Here is a 25,411-nt window from a genome sequence, read left to right on the forward strand (position 1 = left end):
TAACCTGGTGAAATGGCTTTTTTCTCATGGTGTTTCGCCCAATCAGGAGGTCAAAATGGTGTTGTCCTGTAATTAAAATCAGGTGCAAGTGGAGGAATGTGCCACTAGGGGAATCCATATTCATATTAGGGTTTTCGTTTGACTCAGTACCTTGACTTGAAAACGTTTAAGGATTTAGATTAGAAGACATTTGTACAATTGGCCTCATGTCTTAATGGGTTCAATCATTACAAGGCAGAGGTGCCAACAACAGTATTAATGAATGTCATTTTTGTAGCGCTTTTCCATGTGCTCAAAGCACTTTACAATGATTAATTCATTCATACATTGGGACAGTGAGGACAATAACGAGCGCTCCTCATACCTTGCCATGGGAAAAACTAAATTGGAACGGTAATACATCCATGGAACAGCATGGTTGCTGTAATATTAAAATGTTGGCATGGTGATACTCTCTGATACACGGCCCGCTCCTCAGCCTTGGGACATCGTCTGTGTTAGTTGTTTTTTTTACATTTCTCTTCTGTTCCCGTTTCCTGGTTTGGGCATTTAGTCATGTTGTCAGTTTCTGTAGCTTATTGTAGTTCTGCGTTAGTCTGTAGTTCCACAGGTGTTTTGTATCTTACTGAGAAATAGCTGAGCATGACAAACTGGCTATTTTCAACGTTTTTGAAGGTTTTAGATTAAAACATAAATCACCCTGTTGGTGGTGCCAATGTGAAAAGGGTGGGATGTATTCCTCAGCCTAGTAGGAAAGTGTGTGAAAAGATTCAGGTAAATTGCACGCTGCGTTCATGATTTGAGGCCAATCCTGCAAACTTTGGAAGCCAATGTTAGCCAATTAGGATGGGATATGAAATATCGGACAGAACCGTCTTGAGCACATGACTAGAGATACTGTGTAACAATTTTTGGACAGAATCTGGAGGAGTAAAATGTGTTTTACAAAAGTCAGCCTCCCGGTGGCGCTATAAAAGGCAGATGTGAAAAATGCAGGTCAAAGGTTTTTCCTTGGCCTCTAGTCTAGGGAGTGTGCAAGCAACGTTTCACGCAGATCAGTGCAGTTATAGGTAAAAATGTGAAAATCTGCCTCATACAACAGGCCATTCTGGAAAATTTGGGGCAAAGGTTCGTTGTTGGCACCCAGGGAGTGTTTGTGCAGAGTTTGGCATCGACTGGGTTAATCAATCTCGCACGCACGCACGCACGCACACAGTGTGAATAATGATGATAAGGAAGCGCTTCAATGACCTGAGTGACATCCCCCCCTCCCCCAATGAAAAGAAAAATACGAACACAGCACAGAAAACACTGCTGCCAGCCTTGACCCCGTTACTAAAACAATGCTCCTGTTCTATAATCCATTGCTGTCAGCATCAGAGCTACACAGTTGACATACTTCCGTTCGAGGAACAGTGTGATTTGTGTGTTTGTGTGTGTGTGTGTGTGTGTGTGTGTGTGTGTGTGTGTGTGTGTGTGTGTGTGTGTGTGTGTGTGAGTGAGAGAGAGAGACACACACAAATAGGGAAAGAAAGAGAAAGAGATGACTTTAACCATTTAACACCCTAGATATAGACTTTGTTGTAAATTGAACAGCGACAGTATCATTAGTCGAAAATAGCCTAATCAACGAGCTCAGCTTGAGATGTAGTGTAGAAATGTTAAATTCACAAAAATGAACAGAAAGGAGGAGAGGTCACACACCTTCAGGATATACCCTGAAGAAGGATATACCCTGAAGAAGGCATTTGCTGCCGAAATGTTGGTCATCTTATAATAAAGTATTCTGCATCGTGACTTGTTGTGCGACCTCTCCTCTTTTCTGTTCAAGTTTATCGCAGCACGTCCCGACTATTGGTGTGCGCTCCTACCTTTTTGTTAAATTCACAAAAGTAACAAAGCTGACCTTAATGGATTTGAACTAAGTGGTTAATAATTTAAACTAAAGCATAAATAAAACAAGCAAGACCTAAATCTTATTTTACCTCTCTGTGGCATTTTTTAAGTGTTAAGGCCTTATTTTTAATTTATGACTTTTTATTAACCACTTAAACCCATGTATCCGTACTGTGGGGAAAGCTTCAGCGGAAAACAGCAGATCAACAAGCTCACAGCGTCGATCGTCTATTCTCAGCCAAAGCTCCACACAATAACGGAAAACTGAAAATACACTAGCGGAGAGCCCTAAGGGACCCCGCTCAACCATATGGGGTTTAAAACCGTGGTTAAGGCTCCGCAGAAAGCCAGACTCACAGCGTTCTCCGGGTGGAAGATGTACGAGGCAGGCGAGTTGTCAACGATGATGACTTTGCTGAGCTCCCGGCCCAGCCGGCTGAGGTCTTTGACGTAGTTCCCCCGGTGGAACACACAGGATTCCCTGAAGAGCCGGGCCCGGAACACCCCCCACTGATCCAGCAGGTCCGCCACGGGATCGGCATACTGCAATACACAAGTTCACCCGATGTACAGCGTCAGATAGATACGCATGTTTCGATGATAGATAAGGTATACTCGAAGTCTGACAGAAAACGTCCACACCACAGCAAAAACGTACCCGTGTAGTTCTTTGGTTCAATGTTTATAGGAACGACTTGCTTACCACCACTTTCCATATGTATTAATACCAATGTGCAAATTTGGGACTGTCCGGAGTTGACCGGAGTTGGCTCTGTACTTTGTCTTTTTTCCCCTTCTACAACAAATCCCATTGATGGGTTGTGACTGTGAGCTTGTAGATCTGGTATTTTGGGGGAATGTTCCCCCAGAAATAGGATGCACGGGTTTCAAGATACTTTTGAAATGTGTACAAATAACGTATCACCTACTGTATATTAGTGATTCTCAAACTTTTTCATTTCAAGGACCCCCATAACTCTGAGAGTAGGCTATACAACAGATACCAAATGGACCTGTAAGGGACCATAATATGGTCCCTTACAGGTCCATTTGGTATCTATTCATGTAGTTTCTCTTTTGAGTATACAGATGGAACCATGTTATGGTTCCATCTGTACACTCAAAAGAGAAACTACATGAATAGTTTTGAGCATTTTATTTGTTTTTTTGTTTTATTGGTCACAGCCCAACGCATGTCACATTATTATAATGTGTTTTCAGAAACGTTTAAGATTTAGAACAGTGATTTTAGTGGTGGGATAGCAGATATACAAGCTCCCTGGCACAAAATATTTTCAGAAGGGGGGTCTGTGGCCAAATACATATCATTTTGGGGGTCCATGGCACGAAAACGTTTGAGAACCAGAAGGCATTTGTAGAATCGGCCTCAGTTCTTAATGAGATACAATGCCTTTATTGTGACATCCACTGTGTGGTTTTACCGTACGTCCGTCCCAGAGGAAGTGGAACCTACCTTGGCTAAGCTTGCTGTGAAGAGAACACATTCAAACAGCTCCCCCATCTTCTGGAGGAACTCGTCCACGTAGGGCCGCTTCAGCACATACACCTGAAACAGCACGCACGTTACAACTCTTCAGCACATACACCTGAAACACCACGCACGTTACAACTCTTCAGCACATACACCTGAAACACCACACACGTTACAACTATTCAGCACATACACCTGAAACACCACGCACGTTACAACTCTTCAGCACATACACCTGAAACACCACACACACGTTACAACTATTCAGCACATACACCTGAAACACCACGCACGTTACAACTCTTCAGCACATACACCTGAAACACCACACACACGTTACAACTATTCAGCACATACACCTGAAACAGCACGCACGTTACAACTCTTCAGCACATACACCTGAAACACCACACACACGTTACAACTATTCAGCACATACACCTGAAACAGCACGCACGTTACAACTCTTCAGCACATACACCTGAAACACCACGCACGTTACAACTCTTCAGCACATACACCTGAAACAGCACGCACGTTACAACTCTTCAGCACATACACCTGAAACACCACACACGTTACAACTATTCAGCACATACACCTGAAACAGCACGCACGTTACAACTCTTCAGCACATACACCTGAAACACCACACACACGTTACAACTCTTCAGCACATACACCTGAAACACCACGCACGTTACAACTCTTCAGCACATACACCTGAAACACCACACACACGTTACAACTCTTCAGCACATACACCTGAAACAGCACGCACGTTACAACTCTTCAGCACATACACCTGAAACACCACACACGTTACAACTCTTCAGCACATACACCTGAAACACCACGCACGTTACAACTCTTCAGCACATACACCTGAAACACCACACACACGTTACAACTCTTCAGCACATACACCTGAAACAGCACGCACGTTACAACTCTTCAGCACATACACCTGAAACACCACACACGTTACAACTCTTCAGCACATACACCTGAAACACCACGCACGTTACAACTCTTCAGCACATACACCTGAAACACCACACACGTTACAACTCTTCAGCACATACACCTGAAACACCACACACACGTTAGAACTCTTCAGCACATACACCTGAAACACCACGCACGTTACAACTCTTCAGCACATACACCTGAAACACCACACACGTTACAACTCTTCAGCACATACACCTGAAACACCACACACACGTTAGAACTCTTCAGCACATACACCTGAAACACCACGCACGTTACAACTCTTCAGCACATACACCTGAAACACCACACACACGTTACAACTCTTCAGCACATACACCTGAAACACCACACACACGTTACAAGAAAGGGGAAAAACACCTTTTCCGGACAATTTCCAAATCTCTTTTTACTTACACAAAACCACTTTTCAATTGACCGAAACCTTTATTTTGTTCTCGAAAAGACCTAATTTGCAATGCTGTCGAGCAACAATCAACAATTAAAACACATAAGATATAAAACACAGAAACAACTAAATAAGTCCGAAACAGAAAACAAGTAAAACAGCTACATAGTGAGGTAGGTACAGTAGAGCAATACAAATGATTTACTATATTTGTTGATTTTGCTGTGTGTGCGTCCATCTTCTTCTGTCTCCGTGATTAGTTGCTGCCCCCCAGTGCAAGTAACCAAGAACAGGCCAAAACAGACACAGTAAGCCTATCCTGGATTACTTGAACCACGTTACAGCTTCTGAATGGATGCCGATGCTGCAGCCGCACACAGAATCAACCATTAAGCAAGACGGGGAATACTCCTTCTTTATTGTGCAAAACCTGGCAACAGGGACACACTGTCTGTCTGTCTGTCTCTCTCGTTAACAGCAACTTTAATGCAAATAGCAGATTCTGAGATTTAACTTTAATGCAAATAGCAGATTCTGAGATTTGTTTATTTGCTGACATCACAGAGCCACATGTCCATCTTCACAGTTATTAGCAAAAGCAAAATCAAACAGAAAATTAGATTCAATGAAACTTGTATGACCCGTCTCAAAGGTATTCCTACGGCTGCTTGACTTTGAGGGAGCCGTATTTTTAATGAACACACATCTTGATCGTTTCCCATTAATGCTCTCCCCACCGATATATACACTGCTAGATGTGGGAGGGCTCCAAATTATGAATGCAGTGACTGATTTCTGGGTAATGTCATTAGAGAATTGCTGATACCCAACGCCCAGCAAAAAACACACACACACACACACACACACACACACACACACACACACACACACACACACAAGATTATTAAGCATCTGCACTCTACCCTCCAGCACCTGTTTTGACAGCCACGCCACAGTCAGCATAGCCTTATAGGATAGGCTATAGCCTCATAGCCCATTTTGGGCCACCGAGTGGCGCACTACGAGCTTGTAGGTCTGCTATTTTTGAAAAATCGAAGAACGTAGAAATAGAAACATAGCTTTTTCAGAAAACTGAAATTTTTAGAATCTGATCTCAGGTCAGAATGGGTTAATTAATCTGCCTCTCTTCACACAAAAAACTCATACTGCGCACATACATTCCCATTTCCCACCCACACACCACACCCACCCCATGAGTGTACTGCCACCACCACCACAAACAACAAACACTCTCCCGCATCCTGTGTCAATACAGTACAGTACCTGGTGGACGGTTCCATCGATCTCCACTGGAACTATGAAGTCTGCATTGCTGATGGGCTGCAGGTATAGGAAGACACAAGGAAAAACAACCTTCAAAACAACACAACGTTCCCCGGTAAAGAATAAATAAGTAAACACAACGCACTCAAATCCATGGCACTTGTACATCAGCTATTTCCGGAGTGTGCAACCAAACCTAAAATGACTTGTCTTTCAGTTCTACTGGATCTCTTCTCCATTACTCACTCTCAAACATTTTTGTCTAGTTTTTACCAGCTGCTTGAAAAGCGGCTGGTTAGAGAATAGCCATGAAAACTGTACTTGGGTACTTTACTTTAAAAGCACTTAGGTATGGCCTGGGCCATGGCTCAGCGGTCGAGACCTTGGCTGGTAATCCAGTCTGGCAGTGTGCCGCGGGTTCAACTCGGCCTTTACTGCATGTCACCCCCCCCCCCCCCCCCCATCTCTCTCCCCATTTCCTGTCAGCCTACTTTCTATATACCCTCCATAAAAATGTAAAATAAATAAAAGTCGAAAACCCCCCCAAAAAAAACATTAAAAAAAGTACACATTACAAAGTACATATTCTTTTTAATATCAATGCATACATACTGTAGCAGCATTGACATTTTGAGTTGAAATCCAAAAGTAATCGATGCGACACGTTGTGAGCTTGCACATCTGCTGTTTTCATAATATTTGCAATTTTGCATTCATAATGTCCTTTCCCTTCATGGTATGGTACAACTTAAAACAAGTACAATATCTGCCTTTGAATTGTAGTAATTAAAATATAAAAAAATACAAATACAAACGTAAGAAAAGCACCAAAGAGAAGCTTGGAACAAGACAGCTGCAACGATAGCCTAACTCATGTCATGTTTGAAAAGAAGATGGGGGCGGTGGCAAGAGAGGCAGTGTTCTGCCCCATGGCCACCTAGCCCACTAGGGGGCGACCTTATACTGCTTTATGGACACTTAGTTCCTCTAGGCCGGGGGACCCTTTTCTTGTAACACTTCCTTGTTTTGTCATTCTGGTTTGAGCTTCAGAGCTGAGAGCTAGCAGCAGCAGAATTATTCTCTACTCACACAGGACCTAGATTCTAGCAACAACTCTAGCAACAACAGAAACTTACAGACTCATGACTCTCTAGGTCCTAGAGAGTCATGAGTCTGTAAGTTTCTGTTGTTTAGGTTTCTTAAAATGATTGTACTGTGCAGCAAGAAGTATATGTATGACATGTGACAAGAAGCAATGTATGACATAAGTTTGTTTCAAGACATTACAGATTACAATCAAAACATGGGTAACAGTAGGGTTTGTGAAACCGCTTGTGTTTTGTGTTTGTTGACTTTCCTAAATGTAACTTGCCTGTTTCTTGCCAAGAAAGTACAATTTAAGTTTATGTCAATTGTTTGGCCATGCTGGCTTCAGTGCAATTGTTGTTAATTTACTGTGCATGATTAGACCTTGCCTGTTGGAGAATGATACACCTGTTGTGGATCCTACTAATTAGTGCAGTGGTGATTGACCTCAATTGGAACCAATTTGACTGCCTTTGATGTTGAGTTTGTATTAATGTGAGAAGATTATGTACAATGACTGTAATACAATTCTTTCTTTTGATTGCAGTTTTACAACTACCGTAAACATTCTGCCAATGAAGAAACTCGTCTCTGTCTTTATTGGAGCTGTTGTTAACTATCTGTCACGTCACATAAATGGGCACGTGATAAGGACCGAATAGGCAGCATGAGATGAATGGAGGAGGTAGCAAAGAAGATGAAAGGACAATGATGTGGTGGAGCAAGCGGTACTTTTTCTCCATTATGGCTCGAAAGCACAAATTGCACTGCAGCTTTCGCTGTGTGCAAAAGAAAAAAATGCCTCTTTTTCTGCTTTTGTATACAAATATGTATTGCACATGCTGATGTTGTCATGGAGAATACAGTATACAAATCAGAATGCTGGACAATTGCGTCTGTTCCCAGCCTCCAAGGCTAATGCAATTATATTAATAATGTCGGCTACACTGAACTAATCCATAATAATTAGATGTATTATCTGGCTCTTCCCAAGAAAAGGCCTACATGTCAGTGTTATACTGAATAAGGAGTAATATAAGCCTTGTTTAGAATATAAACCCTACTTCCAAAACACATGGAAGTACATATGAAAGACAAAGCTAGCTGCCTTTGGGCATAAACCTGTAATTAGAAGATATAGAGCTCAATAGCATTCAGCATATAGGACACCTGTCTCAGCTGTCTGTCCCTCTAAAGTTTCCCCTACAGTGGACACACTGGACTGATCACATGAGACAGACAGGATACAGTATGTGGACTTGCTTGGACACACAAGAGACAGACAATCTGAATCTTATGGCCAGCACCATCGATCACCAGACTTGCTAGCATGTGATGCCCACAAACGCATATGGGTGCTTATTCCAAGCCAGTGGTTTCGTCATGTTCAGCTCTCTTCGAAGTTCTCAAACGGTATCCCACCAGAAACTGCCATAATAAGCAGCTGCTGCTGTCTGCAGGTGAAGGAAACAGACGGCTACAAAGAATATACATTTTTTAAAGATTTCTTTTGGCTTTTTATTCCTTTATTGTTAGTACATTCGTTAGACAGGAAACGGGGAGAGAGAGATGAGGAGTGACACGCAGCAAAGGCCGTCAGGATTGGGACTCGAAGCAGCAGCGCGCTGTCAGGCTACACTGGAGCCTTCGCTAGGCCAGTGGTCCGGGCCCATAGAGTATATATATCTATAGAGAAGACACCCGAGTTCTCCTCCCATCCACTTGCATTGAGTTGCTCAAAAGCGCATGAGGCGGATTCACTCCTCCTTCCTGGTAGGAACAGAGTGCATTCTGGGACGGATTGCAATGGTGAGTGGCCCCAAACACATGAATGCGCTGCCGTTGAACGCGCACGAGCGTCGTCCGTCGTGAACGTGTACAATGATAGTCAACGGACAGCGCGTTCATGTGTTTGGGGCCAGGCTGCAATACCTTCATTCGGCCACTATGTCCATTTCGCCTCAAGATTTCCTCTGGGTGCCTTCTCTATAAATATATATACTCTAAGTCCGGGCCAGTCAGAGAATAACTTTAAGACACCTGTCCACAGACAGAAGAGAAATAAACCAGATTCATACTTCGGGGCACGATGGCGTTGCATGCCGAAAATAGCTGGCCTACAAGCTCGCAGCGCAATCGCAATATCGCATCTGCGGTGCCGTTGTGTGACTCTGCTTGAATCAGCCAAGAGAGGGAGATGGAGAGAGACAGATGGGGCTACTGGCTACACCTTTTATCTGGGATTACTAGACTATTTCGAGACCAAACAAACAACCACTTCTATTCTTGTCCAATGTACCCAGATATGTGACAGAGGGATGCAGAGAGAGGAGGGGGGGGGGGAAGTTGTATGGTAAATATTGGGGGTGTACACAGCATCAGAGTTTGTTATCCATGCATGATACGTGCAAACACTGAGGCATACCTGCCTGCCTGTCTGTCTGTCTGTCTGTGTTGTCTTTCAATTATCCCAATAACTGCAACACCATTTAAACCATTAATTTTGAGGATGACTGCCACATGTTATAATCATAAAATTGCATTGTATAATAATAAGAGAATCATACAAATCTGTAATTAATTTCAGAAAAGAAAATTCTCTCTCTCAGTTGTTTTGTTTTCCCACAGTGTACAGAGATCTTATCCGTCTCTCAGGCTTGTTCTGTGTATAGAAGAATTTAATTGTATTGGATTTCGGGGAAATCCGTCCAGCGCGTGCGTGTGTGTATGTGTGTGTGCACGCGCATGAGAGATGGGTGTGTCTAAATGAAGCGATTGTGCATGCCTTTCTGTTTTCCTTATTTTTTTTCAGAACAGAGAAGCAAGCAACACATTAATTAACATTTCGTAACTGTATGTCCAAAACGGTTCCTCTTTATCATCATTTAAAGAAAACTATTAGAATTGTGAAAATAGATGAATAGATAAACTATAACTGAGATAAAAGGGGGGGGGGGGGTGACTAATCAAGGGGAAAAAAAGACAGAAAATATTATTATTGAAGGGAAGAAATAATCGACAAAAGTTAAGTTTCTGAACTTTTTTTGTGGGCAGTACACTTATAAGAACTGAGGCCGATTCTACAAATGCCTTCTAAATCAGCAGTTCTCACAATTTCAACATTTCTCAGAAATTGTCTCCAGCACATGAGCTGGTAGATCTGATCTTTTCACAGTTGTTTTAACGTTTTGATACTTTTGGAAATGTCAGGAAATCTTTTGAATGTATTTGCATATAATGAATCACTGACATGCCCAAAAACAGGGGCACCAGGTTGAAAGTGGTCAAGTTGGGATGAAGTACATAGTCATGTGTGCGTGTGACGTGTGTGCGTGCAACATGTGTGTGTGCGTGCGCATACCTTGAAGGAGCTGTGCACCAGGGTCTCATCCAAGTCGATCACCACACAGTTCTTGCCATAGTCTGATATACTGACCTCTGGCAGCAGGGCCTTGGCAGGAGGCTGCAGAGGAGAGAGAAAGAACACACACACACACACACACAAGGTCGTTAGAGCGAGTAGGCTGTAAAACACACGCACACGCACAAGACACCGCTGTGCATAGAGAGTGAGTGTGACTTCTCCAAGCAGTGAAGAGCGGTTGTTTGGCTGCTCCTGGCTGCAGTAGAAAGTCTCTGCCTCTAGGGGGCCATAGTGGATGCCACTTAAGAAAACTTTAGCATAGTGAAGTGAAGTGAACCCACATCATTAGCATATTTCTGGGCTTTCTATGGACGCTCTCAAAATCGCGATTATGATGCAGTGTGATGCTGACTCACGCCTTCAGTTTAACGTGGCAAGAGATACAAACTCTCCACCTGCTGGTTAATTTATTGCAAAGGACAGTGTTAGGTTCATGGATTAAATAATAATGATGACATAATAACAACAATAATAATAATAATAATCTAGTCCCAATCTGAGATTTGTAAAACAGCATGAAAGGAGTCCCCCCATAGTAACATTTGGCACAATATGTGAAATTATGATGTTTTGGTATTCTTCTATTTTTGGTGGGTGTGACACCCGTAAGCAACCACGTATAAATCATCCTTTTTAGACTACAGAAAGCCACGAGTTTGACAAGAAGAGAAAGACATGTTGTTCTCTATGGAATCCGAACGAGCAAAATGAGTCGGGGGCACGACTGAGAACTTTAATCCACGGTGGGTGGCGGTCGGTATGGTACGGTCAGTATTGCCTTGTTGTCGCGCTCACGTCTCCCTGCGAGCCATTTGCAGTGGTGTAAAGTAACTAAGTACATTTACTTAACTACTGTACAATTTTTAGACACACTTTCACTTTACTGGAGTATTTCCAATTTTCATTACTTTTACTTCTACTCCACTACATTTCAGAAGCAAATATTGTACTTTTACTCCACTACAATTATTTGAAAATGTAGTTACTAGTTACTTCGTAGATTTTTCTTATTATTATTACAACATTGACCACTTCATCCCTGCATATATTTTGGCCATTTGAAAATATTTTTTATACATTTGAAAACTTGAAATGGGACAATCTGCACTTTCTACTAAGTACTTTCTGCTAAGTGATCATGTCAGGCTACGTCAGCAAGCTTGTGGAGGGAGACAGGTAGAGAGGGCAGACACACACACACACACACACACACACACACACACACACACACACACACACACACACACACACACACACACACACACACACACACACACACACACACACACACACACACACACACACACACACACACACACACACACACACACACACACACACACACACACACACACACACACACACACACACACACACACACACACACACACACACACACACACACACACACACACACACACACACACACACACACACACACACACACACACAAATCTGCAGTGAACTAGTAGAGAAGAGATCCAGTAAAACTAAAAGACGAGTTTGAATGTGCTCGGGTGTAGCATATCTACAAGCTTTCGGCAACACGAGCGTGTTGATCGGCAATTTTCAGCATGCAACCTAGTGTGAAATCAGGCATTAAGACGCCATCAAGGCCTGCCCATATACATTTTTGTTGTCAAAATCAACTGTAGAATTAGTCGACTAAAACTAGACCAACACTAAAACATTTCAGAATGTTTAAATTAAAATTGTAAATGTATTAAAAAAAACTCTAAAAATCTAATTTGCTGAAAAAAAAAGTCAAATCTGGAGTGTTCATTTAACTATGAGGAGAGTAAAAACAAACCCTTAGAACTTCTTAAGCACCAACATAATACAGAGGCATCTGAGAAGCAAAAAGATTTGACATAATAACCAATTTTGCATGCCAGCCATAGAGTGCCCAAGTCCTGGCTGACGTCATTCCCTCTACCCCTGGGTGACGGCGTTATTTTTTTTCTCTTGCAAATCCCTTGGATAAATCTTTGTTGGCATCATATACGAAATGTGTTCCAAAAATAAACAAACCACCCAGGCAATTTCGACAGGTATGTGACTCTGTGCCTTTCATGATATTGAATCACATTTGATAATGTCTGTGGAGAAAAATTATAATATTTTCTTACCCTGTAGAAAAATTAGTACTTTTTCACTGTCAATTGATGCTTCATATCCATATGAATACAATCGCCCGACTGATTAGGTTCATTTCTCGAACACAGTTCTTATGACGCAATCTATGATTCTCCTATCGGTTTTTCAGGAGAAAAATGTTTGTGTAAGTGTGTGTGTGCGTGCGTGCATTCTCAAGGCTGATCGTGTTTATCATGTCTTATCGCTGATGTAGCATGAGAAGAATTCCCTGGGAACAGGGAACACTGAAAGGCATCCCATAACGGCCTGATGAATGGGGCTTTTATACGTGCAGGTCAGGCAAAGACAAGCCTTGACCTTGACATTTTCACTAGCGAACTGCACACAGAGACAAATGGCCCCCAACGTGCCACAGGCAGGGGGACACTATTTCAAAATGTTTACACTTAGTCACACAGTGACTGCAGTGACAAGTGTTGCATACTTTGCATACGTACTTGGTTTGCTTCAGTATTTGTGTCCCAGGTTAACACAGATTTAAGTGTGAACAAAGTACAACAAAGTACCATTTTGGAAAGTTTTTTTTGAGAAATCTTCAAAGTGTGAGAACTACTGATTTAGAAGGCATTTATAGAAATCGGCCTGGCGGTCTTAAATGGTCGTAAAGTGATGTAATGATGTCTTGTTTGGCTGCCGAGTTGACGCGGTGGTGTCGTCGGTAGCAGTGCATTAGAGCAGGGAGGGACTCGTCTAAATGGCAGTCGGAATCATTTAGATTCACCTCTCAAGGTCCTTGAGAACAAGGAGCAGACCTTGTCCCCACAGGGGCTTCCTGCCAGGGAAATGAGGTGCCTGTTGGGTAATGCAGTTCATTACTTGGCCACGACATGGAACGCTGTGAGTGTGAATATCCTGAATTACACTAAATCAGCAGGATATGCGATACCTCCCAAATAAGTCAATGTATAGCACTGTATCTCTAAGGACGCTCTCTGCAAATAAATCCTGTTTTCTGGTCTAAGATCTGACAAAATAATACTCCACAAAAAACACTGAATTACACCAACGGTACACACACACTCTCAGCCATCAATTTGTTCAAAACGGCTGTTCCAAACAAAAACAGAATTCAATCAGTATGACCTATATGAGAAAATGACTAAAGAAGGCATTGGGTTATTATTTTCTGCTACAGTGGAAAAAGAAGGTCATGGTCAAGGTCAAGACTTAAGCCTCGTCAATTTGTCATGTGATGATGTCGCTTGCCAAAAAAATGCAGAATCTACAAGCTCACAAACGTGCTAAAAGGCTATTTTCTGTGAGCAACAACATTGAACAATGGAACATACAATAAGCATTACACGTTGATTAAAACAGACTATCTGCAAATAGCAGATCTATGAGCTCACAACGCATTGTGTTCACACTGCGTTATGAGCTTGTAGATCGTCTATTTTCATCATTGGAAGCATAAATCAGTCAAGTCAGGAGGAACGTCTTGCTGCTATCAGATCGAGGAGGATGTGCGAAATGTTACGGTGAGGATGTGCGTCTGTGCCTTAGAGTAATATATGAATAGAGACGGCACCCGGAGGAAACACTGAGGTGAAATGGACATAGTGGCCGAATTTGGTATTGTAGTGTGGGCCCACATGAACGCACTGGTCCGTTGACTATCATTGTGCGCGTTCACGATGACACGTGAACGCCGTTTCATACGTGAACGCGTGCAATGACAGTCAACGTCAGCGCGTTCATGTGTTTGGGCCCAATCCATCCCAGAATGCACTCTGTTCCTACTCGGAAGTAGGAGTGAAATCGCCTCATGCACTTTAGAGCAACTTAATGCAAGTGGATGGGAGGAGAACTCGGGTGCCGTCTCTACTCTATTCATATATACTCCAAGGTCTGTGCGGAATGTTATTGGGGCTAAGCAGGCGAGCTGTATTCGAGATCAACACATGCATGCCACGCAGCAAATGAGAAGCACCCCTGATAGGACAGCGACCACAGGTAAGAGGAGGCGGAGGTTCAATGAGGGAAAACGACAAAGAAAGAATAAAATGAAAAAATATATACATACACTGGGGATGGAGACGACCTGCACCTGGTCACACTAGAGGAAATAAAAAAGAGACGTATAGACATATGGGTAAAGATGGAGAGAGAGAGAGAGAGAGAGAGAGAGAGAGAGAGAGAGAGATAGAGAGAAGGGAGAGAATGAAAGAAAAGAAAGAATAAGCATCAACAACACAGAGGTGGTGTAAAGTAACTAAGTAGTACAATTACACTTAATGTACTGTAGTGTTCTTAAGTAAAATTTTTAGTTTATTATATTTTTTACTTTACTGGAGTATTTCCAGTACTTTTACTTCTACTGTACTTCTACACTATATCTCAGAGACAAATATTGTACTTTTACGACACTACAATTATATAAATAAATTAAAACTAGTTACTTATACCATTTGAAAATAGCATTGGTAGAAAACGTACTCAATTGTTTTACTTAAGTAAAAGTATCTAATTTAGTAAGTAAAACTTAGGACTACTCCATTACAAGTAAAAGTCCAAAATTAAAAATGTAATTGAGTAAATGTATAAAGTATTGGCATCAAAATCTATCTTCTATCTATCTATCTAATTATAAATGCACCAAGTCTCTGTGTGTACGTCTGTACTTACACGCGTAATCCACGTAACTCGAGAACCGTTCACCCCTATTGGCCCTATATCTCCATATATGGAGCTGGCCTGTTCTGAAGGCTCATACATAGTCTGGATTTTCGGTGGTGAGGTGACCACCGAGCTACAACATGACGACACGAGCCGCGGTGAGCGGTCAACGTTATTTCAGCTCCGGTGGTCAGCTCACCACCAGAGCTGTGATCACTTCATCACCGGAGCGGTGGTCAGCTCACCACCGGAGCTGTGATCACTTCATCACCGGAGCGGTGGTCAGCTCACCACCAGAGCTGTGATCACTTCATCACCGGAGCGGTGGTCAGCTCACCACCAGAGCTGTGATCACTTCATCACCGGAGCGGTGGTCAGCTCACCACCGGAGCTGTGATCACCTCACCACCGGAGCGGTGGTCAGCTCACCACCGGAGCTGTGATCACCTCACCACCGGAGCGGTGGTCAGCTCACCACCGGAGCTGTGATCACCTCACCACCGGAGCGGTGGTCAGCTCACCACCGGAGCTGTGATCACGTCACCACCGGAGCGGTGGTCAGCTCACCACCGGAGCTGTGATCACCTCATCACCGGAGCGGTGGTCAGCTCACCACCGGAGCTGTGATCACCTCACCACCGGAGCGGTGGTCAGCTCACCACCAGAGCGGTGGTCACCTCGGTCACCTCACCACCGAAAATCCATTCTATGAATGAGCCTTGAGTCTTCTGACATCACAATAGTTGTTCTGAGATCTGCATAGACTCCATATTTGGGCATGCCTAACAAATAACTCCATATATGGGCATAAAAGGGACACACACCACAACCACACATAACTGGGTGGGGCATGCATTTCCAACTTGCATCGTTTCAAGTAGGCCAGTGCCCAACGGGCTCTAGTGTACTTAAAGTACTAAAAGCTAAAGTACTCATTATGCAGTACTTTGAAAATGGCTTATCTACAACATCTACATCAACATCTATTTTCAAATGGCTGAAATGTATATAGGGCTGAAGTGGTTAATATATGTTTTGTCATGATAATAATCAAATGTACAAAGTAACTAGTAACTAAGGTGTTCAAATAAATGTAGTGGAGTAAAAGTACAATATTTGCCTCTGAGATGTAGTGGAGTAGAAGTAAAAGTACTGGAAATTGGAAATACTCTAGTAAAGTACAAATACCTCAGAATTGTACAGTAGAAAGTACAGTACTTGAGTAAATGTACTTTCCAAAATAAAAATATTCTATTTTCAAAAGATTTTTATACATAATACATTTGACAACTTGTGAAATGGAACATTCTGCATAATGAGTACTTTATACTTTTGGTACTTAACCCATTCTGGGCGGGGTTCCCTATTTGTACCTTACCCCCTCAGGCCGGGAACCCATATTTGGGTTCTGTACAGTATGTACAGTATTCAAAAATGTAACATTTTTGATTCTGCTATATCAATATTTGAAGTTTTTCAGAAACCTTAGGTCAGGATTTAGAGGCGTTTTTAGAATCGGCCTTAGGCCTGAATGGGTTAAAACCCATTTTGGGTGGGAACACCTTTTGGTGTTAGCACTATGTTATGCTTTAGCAATTGAAAAAAAGCAGATCTACAAGCTCATAGAGTGCCACCGAGTGGCACGCTATGAGCTTGTAGGTCTGCTATTTTTTTTAAATCGAAGAAAGACTGACATAGTAGTACTGACATACTTTCACTTATGTAAACAATGTGAGTATTCTTTTCCACCACTGGAGAGAAAAAAGGGAATAAGAAAACGCAGAGAGAGGACAACTGAGGAACAGAAAGAGAAAAGAGAGGGAAAACAGCACAGATTAAAAAAAAAAACCCTGGGGTTGTGGTCGAGAAATGGGAGAGAAAGAACGAGACATATAATACCAGAGTGATAGAAAGTCAGAACACAAACAGAGCTACCATAGTAACAAATACTGCTGGCCAGCGCTCCAGAAAGCATGCAAGCGATCTGTGGGGAGGGCTGGCAGGCGGAGGGCGAGCCCGCCAAGAACAGAAAAACATCAGCCGGCTAGCATTAGAACAAGGCTGTTTCTTCTTCCTGAGGTTCGCCAGGTTCATTCAGAATTAACGGGAACCAAGTTTAGGACTGCAGCAGTTAATTTATGTAATCGATAATAGATATGTTATCAAGACAATTGATTAGTAAACAATTCCATATTGCTATTATTATTATTTTGGGGAATGTCATGATGTAGGTGAAAAGTTTAAAAAGAAATCACACCTGTGTGAACTGAGTTGTGCAACAAATAATGCACTTCCAAATAATACACTTTTTGGTAAATTCGTCTGGCTGTCGCCCACTGTTAAAATTTATTCTGATTCTGCATAACACCATTGTGCGACAAAGTATAAATTATTGTTTAAATGATCAATCGATAAACAAAAAAATAGTGCTTCTCAATCATTCGATGAATCGAAAAAGTACTAGATAGATTAATCGCTAATAAAATAATCAAGGGTTGCTGGCAGCCCTTTAAACTGGTTTGTTAAGAAGGGGTCCGGAGCGGGTCATGTGGAGTACCCGTAAAGAGGCCCCACACATTCCAACCCCAAACGAGAGCCATTTACAGGTACACACGAGTGGAAAGGTGATATGATCTCGCTCCATTTATAGTCCTAGCGTACCTGCCTTGGCAGTGGAACGCCGTGTTTGTGGAGGGGGACTGGGGGGCCTGGCGTCTTTTCCGTGGGCAGAATGTTCACTTAACACATACTCACTACACTGGTCAGAGTGTGTGTGTGAGGAGGGAGGGGGGTGGGGGTACCAGGCAATCCATCACCCCAGACACACACAAGGCCTACTTTATGAGGATTAAGAGGACCGGATACACAGAGGTGTGCACGTGTGTTTGGGTGCGTGCGTGCATGACTGTGTGTGCTTTCATGGGTACATGGTGTAGTTAAGAAAGACCTCTGCAAACTTGTGTGAGCAAGTACTTCCCAACTGCGCGTGCATGTGTGTGTGTGTGCACATGCATGTCCCTGTGTTCTTTCATTATTTTTGTCCTCAATGTGGCGTTAGTGTGTGTGTATTTTGTGTAGTGGTTACATGTGCGTGTGAGTGCATGTGTGAGCATGTGTTTTTGCGTGAGCGTGTGTGGGAGCGTGTGTGTGTGTGTGTGTGTGTGTAGGCGGATATCGAAGAATGCACTGTGGGAAGTGTGCCCGTATTTTCAAGCAGTGGATGGTAAACAACCTCTAGGTTCAACGGGTTTGGAGCAGCTGGAAAGATTTGTGGAGGGAGTGAGACTGCACAGCGCCTCACTCCAAGGCCCAGCCCTCTGCAGGAAGAGGAAAACATTTACAAGCTTTCTGCTTTATCGAGGCCACACAAAAATACGGCTCATACTTAGCCTGCTCCTTCAGGTAGAACTGGGACCTCTTCTGCAGTCATAAAACATAAGATACAGAGTTCCACAGATCATCCCTGTCGGCTGAGAAACCTCATAATATTGTGTTCAAAACTGTTACTTTTCAGGATTAAAAATTGAAAAATGGTGTTCAGCTTGTGAATCTGGTAGACTTTTCTTGAGACTTTTATGTGACGCTGTCTGTAGTATGATTCAAGTTAGGCATTACATTTATGAAAACAAATACATAAATAAAAACACAAAAGGTTATAGGGGGTTAAGAGGTTTCTGCAGGACAGCAGCAAGATTATACTGTAGTTGTTTTGTTATATCTAGTTTCTGTACTCTCAGTCCATTATATGTGTGGTTAATACATTTTTATGCTGCTCAACCATGAAAAACAAACAAAAAAAGAGCTGTACCTTCGGCGGGCTGCCGTTCTCCTCGGGAGGAGGCGGGGGCAGTGAGAGGCTCTTGTTGTTAGGGGACGGAGGCTCCACATGGTATTCATTGTAGTTGCGGAAGCAGCAGAAGAAAGGGCTGAAGATGCTCCGACTCCGGTGTTTCTTTAGGCTGCTGTTGGACTGGGAGACTAATAGAAGAGACAACAAAAAGCCAGATAAGGAAAGGGGGAGAGAGATGGAGAGAGAGAGAAAAAAAAAGAAAGTGAGAGAGAGAGACAGAAAGAGAGAGAGGGAGAATAGGTCATTACATGCCCCACTTCTAATCGGAATCACTGTTTTATAAAAGACCCTGGATCAGCACTTATAGTGCGCTTTAGAAGTAATTTGCCTTTTATTTCCACCTGCCAGGTTCACATAGCGAGTGCACATAACACCAGAGGCTAACAACAAAGCCTAAAAGGATCATCCAAAGAACGAGGCAACGATGTGAGTCACAGAGACCCCAGCTAGTGCTTCACATTATTTATTATGACAGAAGACGCAAGACATGTACGATACAATACATTCATGCTTTATGGAAGCATGCACGGGGACAAAAATAGCCTCCACTCGTAGTGCCCTCTGGGATGGTAGCCTAGTTAATTAACGTCAACGGTTCTCCTCTCACAACCAATGAGGACAGTCAGTCAAAGATAGAGAGAGACATGGGGAGAGAGTGCGGGAGAGAGAGTATGTATAGGATAAAAAGCCACTTGAGTTATGATCCCATCTGCTTTGCAACACCAATGTCTACTTGTCTAGGGGGATGCCAGGATGCATGGGAAAGGGACACCGCCTGTAATCAAGACTGCATTCTTCCATCCATGACAGAAGGAACCTAGCATACCGAGAGAACTGCAAGACCTAATGACTAGAAAAACATCTTACGGTTGCCATCGTCCCTCTGTGTTCATCATCTGTGGACTGTAGATCGACCTGATTTACATGACTATACGCGGGATACGAGGATCATGATAACGCAAATATGAAATCACAAATGTGTGGCAAGCGGGCGATTAGCATCCGTCTCAGTGCTGCAGAGTCAGACTCTGTCAGAGAGAAAACAACATGGCCTACCATAATCACACATGTACCGTAGGTCTGTAGTTACATCATCCCGGTCGCCCTCTCACAGCCTCTAAAGCCCATGGCCTATTTTCACTGACAAAAGAGACACAGAGGCCCCCAGCTTTCCACTGAAAATGAATTGGTTCAGAACCCTAAAAGTTGGTTTGGAAGGGGAACCAAAACATGGCCGCCAGTTCCATGAAAGCAGGTTCCAAGAATCTAGAACAGAACCTGTTCTAGAACCAAAGTTATTTTAGAGGAAAAGGGGCCAGAGTGAACTGGGCTCCACATGTTTGATGATCACAATGTGCGACAGAAAAGACATCAGGCGCCATTGGCGTTGATCTACGTCAATTAATAAATGTTACGCTTAACGCCAATGCCGTAGATGTGCGGCAATTGGTCTTTTATAGTGCTTTTGATTGATCAAGTCGTAATGCACGTTAGCTTTGTGTTGCTAGCTGGTGTCAATAACACTGGATCTCGCGATCTTGATCGTTGTGCGCATACACACCCGTTCTATCTGTTTCTTTCAATCGCCTGTATCTCCTATTCCTTGTCCCAGATGGCATTTCTGGTCAAAACAAGGTTTATTCCACGGCCCAGAGCAGACGATGTCATCCCCCTCCATCATGTTTTAGCAGCAGGGACGGTACACAGGAAGTGATCATCCATCGTCACACACTAACATAAGATCATAACATCCGGTCTGGGTTTTTGGTTCTTTAAAATAAGAGTTGAACGGGGGAAAATGCTGCCATGAATTATATCAGTTATTCATAAATGCTGGCGCACTAGGTGTTAATACTGAATGAAGCAAACTGTCTGGGGTGCCCCAAACATTTTTTTTAAGTGAAATACCCGTTAAGACCAAGAAAGTCCAAAACTGTGCATAAATTGACCAAATTTGATGGAACGTTTTTTCGGTTTTATTAAGGGACGAAGATGTCTCGTTGGTGTCTCGTGATTTTACGAGTCCAATCGCCGATTATTTTTATTAGGTGATTTTTCTTTATTTCTTTATTTCTCTATTAACCTACAGCGAAATATTGTAAGTGTGAGCAAAATGCGAATCAATTTAGGCCAGCAAAGGCCTAAAAGCAGCCGGGTGGAAAGTGGAAACCCCCTCCTCTCGTTCGTTATAATGGTATCCTCCTAGAGTCCCGTCAGCATCGGGGGGGAAGCGCGCCGCCTCTCTCACTCTGGCTGAGGGACGGAGAGAGCCTAATGTACTGTAGCCTACATGTTGTTTACTCTCCCGAGTCCGGACCCATGCAGTCTTATAATCCACAGTCACACCAGAATGCACACTGCTGTCTCGTGTCTCATCACAACCCAATGCGTGACCCGTGAAGTCGGGGGGGAAAAAATGAGAGAAAAGGAAAAGACTGAATGACAAATCATTAGCAACAACGGCGGTGGCGGTGGCTCAGGGGTAGAGTGGCTGGATGGTAACCGGCAGGTTGTCAGTTAGAACCCAGGCTGTCGAAGTGTCCTTGAGCAAGACACTGAACCCCTAATTGCTCCTGATGTGCTGGTTGGTGCCTTGCATGGTTTCCGCTGCCATCAGTGAATGGGTGAATGTAATTTATGTAAAGCGCCTTGGATAAAGGTGCTATATAAATGCAACATTTACCATTTTAACAACAAGCTAGGCTAACAACATGCAGTTGGTGGTGTTAGCTATTATCTCCGCCTGTAATCTAGGGTATTTTGTTATTGACACCGTGAACGAACCCTGACACCAGCGATGCAAAAACAGACAGATCTACAAGCTCTCAACGCGTTGCAAATGGGGCTGCAGAGACGGTCGCGTCTGCGGTTCTCAACGCGTTTGTGGGTTCAAATCCGGGCACCGCCAACTCAGTGTATGAGTCTTCAAGATCCCTGCCCCCACAATAAAAAAATAACCCTGTCAACATTCCATGGTCTTCTTTTTCTCAAGCTTAGTCTTCCATGTTTCTATAGCTTATTTGTGCATATTGTTCTTATTGCCTTCTTTCTTGGTCCCGCCTTATTGCTGCTTGAAGCTATATTTTGTTATTTCTTTTGTGCTTGAGAAAATATAAACACCATGGAAACATGAGGTGCTGGCACAGAATTCCAATCAGAATTCCAATCTTTGAGCCACTCTGGAGCTCCTTCGGTGCTCCTAGAAGCGCTAATATGCTAACCGCGGGGCATCAAAGATTTTTAATTGGAGGTCCAAATTGCCAATCCAGGCACAGATGGAGAAACGATTCAGAGAAAAAAGCAGCTAAAGATCATAACAGGAGTGAATGGAGGGGAAATCTTTGGATCGACCCACCATTGCAGAATGAAATAGTCTCCTACGAAAACAACACCCAGTGGAAGCAAGGGTCGTCTGACTGGGTACCCAGAAAATGTCAAAAACTCGTCCAAATAGTCCAGGGCACAAATTGACACTTTGAAAAAGGTCGTCAATACTGTCATGGCCATGGAAAGTGAAATATATCCCTTTAAGACTGTGCCAAGTCCAAGACCGTGCATAAATGTACCAAATTTGATGGAAAAGTGTTTTAAAAAGGGGTTTTATTTGTCTTTTGCGCTTGAGAAAATATGTCAAAACATTCTCAGTCGCTGCCATCTTCTTATGTGTCACACACAGTCATGTGACAAAGCAGGCCTGCTTAGCCATGCATGCTGAGGTTGTTTTTAGAGTCATCAGATTGATGCATGGGACAGTGGACTCTCCCATGAGTTGGTAGACCCAGCTCACTGCTTGGGGCATCCCTGAAGATTGTGGCCAAGATGCACTTCATGGAAAGTCTGACTGACAGCATGCCAGAATGCATACAGAATGCCCACTGCAACTATAAATTATATCGATTATTTGTCTTTTTAATCACTGATGGTTCAAGCAGCCGGAGAAGCAAACAGGAATGCATCTGATTAGACCAAAGAAACACAGTCATACAGAATGCATTAACCCCGTGAGAGCAAGGTCAATAGCACGTACACACACACACACACGCACAGTCGCACACGCACAGACACACAGAGTACCGTAGCCAAATATGTCCTTTAACCCATTTTGGTGTTAGCATTATGTTGTGCTTTAGCTATTGAAAAATAGCAGATCTACAAGCTCAGCTACGAGCTTGTAGGTCTGCTATTTTTGAAATATCGAAGAACGACTGTCAAAGAAACATAGCTTTTTCAGAAAACTGTCAGGATTCAGAAGACATTTTTTTAATCTGATCTCAGGTCAGAATGGGTTAAAGACAGTACAGTCCACTGAGCGACTCTAAAATGGGACAGTTTCAGTTAGAGTGATGTAAATCCGCTCTCCTCCTCCCATGCCTGGTTTCAAGCCTTCCACATAATAAAGGCTCCTCCATTTTGACTTTTGTGTCTACATTTTCCCACCCTGGTCTAATCAACAATGCTCCACCCTGAAGAAGAAAGAAAAAAACAGGTTGGAGAGAGGAAGAGGGAGAGAAAGATAGAGGGTGAGACAAGGGCATAGAATGGGTGGGGAGAGTTGGCGTGGTGAGACAGCCTATACTTGCGTCTGGAGCTGACTCCACCCCCTCCAGGTCCGCCACCCTGCACAAACACAGCTCTCTCCCTTTGGCACAAACAACATAGCTGGACCGAGTGTGCAGAGCGAGCGTGCACACACACACGCACGGTCGCACGCACGCACGTCTTGTGCACTCGGACACGAGTCTGAGCTAATAAACAAATACACTACAATGCAGGCTCAGACATTACGGTTATGATTTTAAGACCTCAGCTGCCTGACTCGGAGACAAAACATTTATCTGCAGAAGCATATTGATAACCATGACATGATGATTGTCCATTTCTGTATCGGAGGGACTGTCACTGACTCTATGTGCAATATGATATAATAAACTTCAGAAGATATGTGTTGGCATATGTTCTCCACGCCTGCGAATCGATGGATCCTCCCCCCTTGGTTTAGAAGGAGACTTCTAGAGACCTTATAGGTGGTCACCCAAATTACAACAATTACATAAAGTCTTTCTTTAGTCTTCATTGATTGAAGTCAGCTTGTATTACAGTCCCGAACACAACACCTTTCTAGGAAAAGGCTAAAAGGTTATAGAGCAACATTTGTCATTAACACCACAAGGAGGGAGCCGAGATAAGCTGCATGCTTAGTACAATCCAGAGCGCTCATCTGATATATACTCGAAAGGGGTGCTCAGTAGAGCACATATTGATTGCCTATAGGCAGGGCTGTGTGAGTTGTGGGTTTTACAACACCTGTCAGGATCCGTGGAAGCTGTGGGGAGTAATAGCAACATAATAGCATCTTCACATTTGTCGTGTTTTTGGTGCTCCTATGGGTCAAAGTAATAATAATAAATAATATATATTATTATGGGTCAAAGTGATGTCACTTTTGGCTCTGCATTGTTTAGAGGCCTCTCAAGGTGTGCTTCAAATTTGGAGTCGATGCGTTCATGATATTTCGCATGTTTAGCAAAATAGCCCATCCCCCACCCGTATAATTTGACACATACACATACAGTAAACGGAGACACACATAACGGGGATAAAAACAATCGTCGGCAAATCGCCTCCCGCCTTCACAGCCTGGCAGATATTATTACTGCTCTGGATTTGAACGAGTAGACTCCAGATGGCTTGACTCTCACGCACCAACAACAACAATCGGGGTCAAGTAAGTTAAATCATGACAATTTTCTGAAAGATTTCAGGCACATTTTAACAATAAATAAATAAATAGCAGATCTACAAGTTCATAGCGCCACTCGGTGGCGCGCTATGAGCTTGTAGATCTGCTATTTTTCAATAGCTACACATTATAACATAATGTTTAAAACACCAAAAGGGGTTCCCGCCCAAAATGGGTTAAATGAATCACAGCAGTTTTCGCCGAGGTTACCCAGACTGCAACAGGGGTATAGGCGACAATCTGTGGTTGAATGGTCGAACTACACAATACACACCCCATTATAAAATCTGGGTAAAAGGGTGACGCACTGGTGGCTGTTCCCAACAATAGCTCCCCAGAGGAGGAGAGAGACAGCAGACCAAAACCTTATCCCCCTCTGTGCAGGTGCTCTCTATTCAGTGACTGAATACACATGGCAATCAATTCAGTAGCCCATTTCTTCTCCTCATGGAGTGCTCGTTATG

The 25,411-nt window shown here is 43.1% G+C and overlaps 1 protein-coding gene across 2 annotated transcripts in view; it reads right to left on the reverse strand.

Moving 5' to 3' along the window:
* The window catches only part of ctdspla (CTD (carboxy-terminal domain, RNA polymerase II, polypeptide A) small phosphatase-like a), a 43,155-nt gene that overhangs the window by 1,929 nt on the left and 15,815 nt on the right, over positions 1–25,411 (reverse strand). The window contains exons 2-7 of one of the 2 annotated variants that reach the window (XM_083778443.1): positions 19,166–19,335; positions 14,765–14,797; positions 10,522–10,623; positions 6,075–6,131; positions 3,371–3,463; positions 2,254–2,439 (exon numbers count right to left, since the gene is read on the reverse strand). In XM_083778443.1, coding sequence (XP_083634569.1) covers positions 2,254–2,439; positions 3,371–3,463; positions 6,075–6,131; positions 10,522–10,623; positions 14,765–14,797; positions 19,166–19,335 — 641 coding nt within the window. The remainder of the gene's footprint in view (positions 1–2,253; positions 2,440–3,370; positions 3,464–6,074; positions 6,132–10,521; positions 10,624–14,764; positions 14,798–19,165; positions 19,336–25,411) is intronic. The other variant, XM_083778444.1, reaches the window with a different exon arrangement.

Source organism: Protomyctophum parallelum (assembly GCF_964188405.1).
Source record: "Protomyctophum parallelum genome assembly, chromosome: 12".
Classification (NCBI taxonomy): domain Eukaryota; kingdom Metazoa; phylum Chordata; class Actinopteri; order Myctophiformes; family Myctophidae; genus Protomyctophum; species Protomyctophum parallelum.